This window comes from Emydura macquarii, unplaced genomic scaffold (genome assembly GCF_026122565.2).
Source record: "Emydura macquarii macquarii isolate MOO-44397 ecotype Brisbane River unplaced genomic scaffold, CSIRO-AGI_Emac_v2 contig_3062, whole genome shotgun sequence".
NCBI classification, from domain to species: domain Eukaryota; kingdom Metazoa; phylum Chordata; order Testudines; family Chelidae; genus Emydura; species Emydura macquarii.
This window is the reverse complement of record NW_027133199.1, coordinates 5,025,760-5,033,141: the sequence shown is the minus strand read 5'-3', so window position 1 is coordinate 5,033,141 and position 7,382 is coordinate 5,025,760. Positions and strand designations below refer to the sequence as shown.

The window sequence follows — 7,382 nt, the reverse complement described above, 5'->3', positions numbered from 1 at the left end:
AAGTGTCTTAAAATGGATTCCTTAAGGACCTGCTCCATGATTTTTCCAGGGATTGAGGTGAGGGCCGACCAGTCTGTAGTTCCCTGGATCCTCTTTCTTCCCTTTATTGAAAATGGGCACTATTTTTGCCTTTTTCCAATCATCAGGGACTTCCCCCAATTGCCACGAGCTTTCAAAGACGGCTCTGAAATCACGTCGGCCAACTCCCTCAGCACCCTTGGATGCATTGCATCTGGCCCCATGGACTTGTGTATGTCCAATGCTTCCTGTGTTGCTTTGCCAGAGCATGACTCCATCAATCTTTAGGGCACTATGGCCCTCATTCTGCAGTCCACTTCTAGTCAGCAAAGCACTTAAACACATGCTGAAAGCTAAGCACATGCTTAAGTACTTTAATTTCAGGACATGGATTCATTTAATGAGTTGTCCACACTATTTTTGTAGTAAATATATGATACCTAGATAGCATGATACAGAGGCTTTATAGAAGGACTAATTATGTAAACCATTACTTATGTGAGTAACACCTCCCCCGCCCCCAAGTAAATTTGTAAATACAATACAAACAAATACAGTGACAATTAAGACATTTAAACATATAACAAGTATTGCAACTCAGGTTTTGGGAAACATTTTATAATTTATATATAAAATCTCAGTAAGAAACCAAGTAGAATATGTGACAGAAATATGCACCTTACAATAACGAGTCAAAATAACCCTTCCCCCCCCCCCCCCAAAAAAAAAAAAAAAAAAAAACAACACAGAATGCTGATTTTAATTATAAAACAGGAGAACATGAACAAAATATTTTAAAATAATCTCAGATTATTTGGCAACTCATCACATCATTGCAAGAGACAAATTTGATCATAAGAAAAGCTTAACTTTATGTAAAACTTAACTTGAACATTTGCTCTTATGGGAGTTAATATACATTAAAAAAAGATTCTGGCAATAATACCAAGTTCTAATTTTTTAATACCTGTGTATAAAATGTAACATAAAATGCTGAAGCTCCGTAGTTATTTGAAGTTAAATATCACTTCTATGGGTCCCTCTTCATTGAAAAAGACAAATACTGAAAGAACAGTTAAGTTGTAAAATAAGAGTCTGTTGTTTTTCAAAGTAGTTTTGGCTGAAATGGTCTGAGTAAACCTAAACTATTTACTTATTTGAGGTTGGTATTAAATTCAGAGATGAACAGTTTATCTGAAAAATTGACATTGCGTATTTCATATGTTGTTATGGATGTGAACGGAAAAAGAAGAGAGTCCCCTTTGCTATGCTAATCTACTTTAATACATGCGACAGAATACCTTATCAACTGTCTGATTATATTTCAGAGAACTTCAGGTTTTAGACAGCCCTGAAAAAAAAAGATTCCTACTGATGGCTGCAAAGAATTTAAAATATCATTAATAAAACCTAAGGTATATACTAAAGTTTACAGACCAGTCCTCTCCATACAATAAATAAAGTGTTCATCATTGATTAGATTCATACACAGAGTAAAATACAACCTATTTTTACAAGTTTATATACAAAGAATATTAGTAGGCCCTTGGTGCCTGGTGGATTGGAAGCATCTGTATTCGGATGTCACATTGGGAAACCCCAACTTTCTGAGTCAGTGTTAAAATATATAACTACTTTGTTTTTATTCAAATACAAAGTAAACTTATTTTTAATCTGTATAACATTCTGTATAAACAATAGTTTATGAAGCTGTTTAAAATGTAACTTAAGCTCCGCCTCTATTAACTTAGAGCTCACAAACAAGCACATGCAAATCCCTTTGCTTTAACACAACTAAACAAAACATAGAAGCAAAGACCTCTCTCTTTTCTTTCAACTTTTTCATGAGCATGATCAGATGGTAACGATTATCGCTTTGTTTTCTTTAATGGCGTTTCGTCCACTTTCAGCTGGCCTTTTCTGCGTACCACTGGTGGACTGGCTTCCCTTTTACGCTTGCTAGGCTGCATCTTTAACCTAAAAAATATAACAATTATTAATAATGCCTAAAATTTTTATAATAATTTATATTTTCACAGTTTTAGGCACCCTTTTGCTTAGAGACACACTTCTGTAGCTGCCCCAGCCTTGGGGGAAATGCCAAGAGGCACTATGTCTCACAACTCCCCAGAGCACACCACCTCCCTCAGTTGCACAGCATGTAATGGGACCATGCCCACTGCACCACATCGTAGAAGGATGCTATATACACTCACCCTCAATAGCCAGCAAGCTCTTTTGGCTGGTGCAGAGAAAGTAGAGAATGGGACCGGGGCCCTTTCTCTTCCCCACTTTTTTTGGGGACGAGGGGGGTGACTTGTGTCCTGAAGGACACATGCAGGGTTCAAGTTCCCTCACTCAAGAGAGGGAAAGAACAGCTACTCTGGCTAGTCTCTCTTGTGCAGGAAAGGACATAATGGGAAAGCATCATGCACCCTTACCACCATTCGCTTTGTGCACCCATGTGTAGGCCAACCATGTCCTAGCCGTAAACACACATGACCATGGCCCAAATTACTGGTCTTCACAAAGTAATTAATGTAAACTGAAATGCAGCCTCTAACACTCAGTATACAATATCACAGAATCATAGAACTGAAAGGGACCTCTAGAGGTCATCTAATCCAGTCCCCTGCACTTATGGCAGGACTAAGTATTATAGACCATCCCTGACAGGTGTTTGTCTAACCTGCTCTTAAAAATCTCTAATGATGAAGATTCCACAACCCCCCTAGGCAATTTTTTCCAGTGCTTAACTACCCTGACAGGAAGTTTTTCTTAATGTCCAACCTAAACCATCCTTGCAGCAATTTAAGCTCCTTGCTTCTTGTCTTAGCTTCAGGGGTTAAGGAGAACAATTTTTCTTCCCCCTTCTTCTAACAACAGCTTTCAAGTACATAAAAGGTTATGTCCCCTCTCTTTTCCAGACTAAACAAACCCAACTTTTTCAATCTTCCCTCACAGGTCGTCTTCTAGACCTTTAATTATTTTTGCTGCTCTTCTCTGGACTGTCTCCAATTTGTCCACATCTTTCCTGAAATGTTGCACCCAGAACTGGACACAGTACTCCAGTTGAGCCATAATCAGCGCGAAGAATTACTACTTATGTCTTGCTTACAACACTTCTGCTAATACATCCCAGAATGTTTGCTCTTTTTTGCAACTGTGTGACACTGTTGACTCATATTTAGCTTGTTATCCACTATGACCCACAGATCCCTGTCCACAGTACTCCTTCCTAGGCAACCATTTCCCATTTTGTATATATGCAACTGATTGTTCCTTCCTAAGTGGAGTGCTTTGCATTTGTCCTTATTGAATTTCATCCTATTTGCTTCAGACCATTTCTCCAGTTTGTCCAGATCATTCTGAATTTTAATCCTATCCTCCAAAGCATTTGCAACCCCTCCCAGCTTGGTATCAAGTACAAACTTTAGAAGTGTACACTCTATGCCATTATCTAAATCACTGATGATAAATTGAACAGAACTGGACTCAGAACTGATGCCTCTGGGACCCCACTCAAATGCCTTTCCAGCTTGACTGTAAACCACTGATAACGTCTCTCTGGGAATGGTTTCCCAACCACCTTATAGCAGCTCCATCTAGATTGTATTTCCCTAGTTTGTTTATAAGAAGGTCATGCAAGACAGTATCAAATAAATAAAGTCAAGATATACCACATCTATGGCTTCCCCCCATCCACAAGGCTTGTTAGTCTGTCAAATGTACTTGCCACTACTGCTGCAAGTTATTTAAGCAGTGTGTGCGCTCCCAGTGCCACACACTGGAAGAATACTAGTCAAATACGGGCCTCTGTAGAGGTAAACAACTATTTGTGCCCATTATTGCTTCCTTAGGATACATAAAGATGGTCTCAAACTTAAAAACGAAAAGAATTAATGCTTTCTGTCTCTCCTCTCCCACTGCTATTTTATTTAAAACTTGAAATGTTAGGAATCTCAGAGGCTCACTTCCCAAGATCATCTGACAGAAAGAGGGGATATCTTTGGAGAATCTGAATAATCATGTCACATGCTGCTGTAACCTGAATTGCAGCTCTCGTTGCCCCACCATTCCAGAAAGAATTGAAGCTCAGATTAAAGCCTTGTGTGAATTGTTGTTCGGGTTCTCCCAAGTGCTCTCCAAGATCTTCCAGCACAGAATGGGAAATAAAGACCTGATATTTCAAATGTAAAAGATTACGCAGAAAAAACCCGTAAACAAATGTGGAAAACTCCTTGGGATATCAGAGAAGGGCAAAACCATTTTTCATTTTGCTCTTCAGTTCATCAATATAGTAAGTTATATAAACAGAATAAAGGATCAATGTAATGACATCCAAAACAAACAGTAAAAGATGCTTCCATTTTCATACTTACTGTACCAATGGAGGAGACTTGCTAACTTTTGCCTCACTAGGCGACCTCTTTTTTGCTGCTAAATTTTGGTGTTTTCTAGGGGAAACTGAACTTGGGCTGTTGCCTTTAGAAGCAGCACGGGTGGCTGGCTTGCTTGGCTGCTTCCTGAAACATGAACAGAAAACTTTTAATAAAAATTATGAATTAATACAGCAAAATAATCAAATCATCTTCAACATGCATACATAATAAGTACAGGAAGTTAAAAAACTGCATGGTATTTGCAACAAGTAGATCAAGACTGTTAATGCAAAATGATATCTGCAAGTTTGGGAGTAGAGAAGAATTGAGGTTTATACTTTATTTTATTGTGCTTATCTTTACTATTAAATTATGTACTGACAATATAAATAATTTTAAAATGAAAACTAAATAAAAGACTGATTTTTAATGGACAACACTGGCACACTCATTTATGTTACAGAATTTAGTCCTAGTTTTCTACAGTGTACATCATCCTTAATATTGGTCACCTCAATAAAGATATATATGTAGCAAACTGGTTACAGCCAATTCCCTATCAGTAATTCCAGATTTATCAAACAGATGGGATGCAGTCATTATGCACGTGAAGCATTTGTCAGCACATATCTAGCTGTCCTCCGGTAGAAAGGGTAGGGCTTTAAATTTTACGGTGAACATGTAATTTCTCGATAGTTTCTATCAAATACAATAATTCTCTTCCCTACTGCATTTTCTTAACTTAACTACAATTGAGTAATAGGACAGCACATGATAGAAAAAATCCTGGCACTGTGGTTCAGAGTTTGACTTCTTTAAGAAAAATGTCACTAGATACCATGACAATTTGAGAGAGGACTAAATTAATGCCAACTTCAGTACATCTATAACTGCTGTATAGAGAGCTGGCTGTATTTTAAAGAAACCTTATTGAGGGCACAAGAGCAAACCATCCCGATGTGCAGAAAGAATAGCAAATATGGTAGGCGTCCAGCTTGGCTTAACAAAGATGTCCTTGGCGAACTTAAACGCAAAAAAGAAGCTTACAAGAAGTGGAAGCTTGGTCAGATGACTAGGGAGGATTATATAAACACTGCTCGAACGTGCAGGAATGAAATGAGGAAGGCCAAAGCACAATTGGAGTTGCAGCTAGCAAGGGACGTGAAGGGGAACAAAAAGGGTTTCTACAGGCATGTTGCCAACAAGAGGAAGATTCGGGAAAGTGTAGGCCCCTTAAAGAAAGAGGGAGGCGACCTAGTGACGGAGGATGTGGAGAAAGCTGAGGTACTCAATGCCTTTTTTGCCTCTGTCTTCACAGACAAGATCAGCACCCAGACTGCTGTACTGGGTGGCACAGAATGGGAAGGAGGCAAACATCCCGCAGTGCTGAAGGAACAGGTTCAAGACTATTTAGAAGGATTGGACATTCATAAGTCCATGGGGCCGGATGCAATGCACCCGAGGGTGCTGAGGGAGTTGGCTGAGGTGATTTCAGAGCCATTGGCTATTATCTTTGAAAGCTCGTGGCAACAGGGGGAGGTCCCTGACGACTGGAAAAAAGCAAATATAGTGCCCATCTTCAAAAAAGGGAGGAAAGAGGATCCGGGGAACTACAGACCGGTCAGCCTCACCTCAATCCCTGGAAAGATCATGGAGCAGGTCCTTAAGGAATCCATTTTAAGGCACTTGGAAGAGAGGAAGGTGATCAGGAACAGTCAACACGGATTCACCAAGGGAAAGTCATGCCTGACCAACCTGATTGCTTTCTATGATGAGGTGACTGGTTCTGTGGATGTGGGGAAGGCGGTGGATGTGATATACCTTGACTTTAGCAAAGCTTTTGATACGGTTTCTCACAGTATTCTTATCAGCAAGTTAAAGAAGTATGGGTTGGATGAATGGACTATAAAATGGATAGTGAACTGGCTAGAGCATAGGGCTCAACGAGTAGTGATCAATGGCTCCATGTCTAGCTGGCAACCGGTCACAAGCGGAGTTCCCCAGGGGTCGGTCCTGGGGCCGGTTTTGTTCAACATCTTTATTAATGATCTGGAGGATGGGGTATATTGCACCCTCAGCAAGTTTGCGGACGACACTAAGCTGGGGGGAGTGGTAGATACCCTGGAGGGTAGGGATAGGATACAGAGTGACCTAAACAAACTGGAGGATTGGGCCAAAAGAAATCTAATGAGGTTCAACAAGGACAAGTGCAGAGTCCTCCACTTAGGAAGAAAGAATCCCATGCACAGCTATAGACTGGGGACCGACGAACTGGGCAGCAGCTCTGCAGAAAAGGACCTGGGGGTAACAGTGGATAAAAAGCTGGATATGAGTCAGCAGTGTGCCCTGGTTGTCAAGAAGGCCAATGGCATATTGGGCTGCATTAGGAGGGGCATTGCTAGCAGGTCACGGGAAGTGATTATTCCCCTCTATTCGGCATTGGTGAGGCCGCATTTAGAATATTGTGTCCAGTTTTGGGCCCCCCAATACAAAAAGGATGTGGACAAGTTGGAGAGAGTCCAGCGGAGGGCAACAAAAATGATTAGGGGGCTGGAGCACAGGACTTATGAGGAGAGGCTGAGGGAACTGGGCTTGTTTAGTCTGCAAAAGAGAAGAGTGAGGGGGGATTTGATAGCGGCCTTTAACTACCTGAAAGGGGGTTCTAGGGAGGATGGGGCTAGGCTGTTCTCGGTGGTGGCAGATGACAGAACAAGGAGCAACGGTCTCAAGTTGCAGGGGGAGGTCTAGGTTGGACATTAGGAAAAAGTTTTTTACTAGGAGGGTGGTGAAGCACTGGAATGGGTTACCTAGGGAGGTGGTGGAATCTCCATCCTTAGAGGTTTTTAAGCTGCGGCTTGACAAAGCCCTGGTTGGGATGATATAGCAGAGGTTAGTCCTGCTTTGAGCAGGGGGTTGGACTAGATGACCTCCTGAGGTCCCTTCCAACTCTAATATTCTATGATTCTATGATTCTATGATTCT

The 7,382-nt window shown here is 40.9% G+C and overlaps 1 protein-coding gene across 2 annotated transcripts in view; it reads right to left on the bottom strand.

Annotated features, from left to right (window-relative positions):
• Positions 1-762: 762 nt before the first annotated feature.
• The window catches only part of BOD1L1 (biorientation of chromosomes in cell division 1 like 1), a 55,918-nt gene continuing 49,298 nt past the window's right edge, over positions 763-7,382 (bottom strand). For both annotated transcript variants that reach the window (XM_067530350.1, XM_067530351.1), the window contains exons 26-27: positions 4,401-4,544; positions 763-1,995 (exon numbers count right to left, since the gene is read on the bottom strand). In XM_067530350.1, the coding sequence (XP_067386451.1) occupies positions 1,887-1,995; positions 4,401-4,544 (253 nt within the window). In that variant the 3' untranslated portion in view covers positions 763-1,886. The remainder of the gene's footprint in view (positions 1,996-4,400; positions 4,545-7,382) is intronic.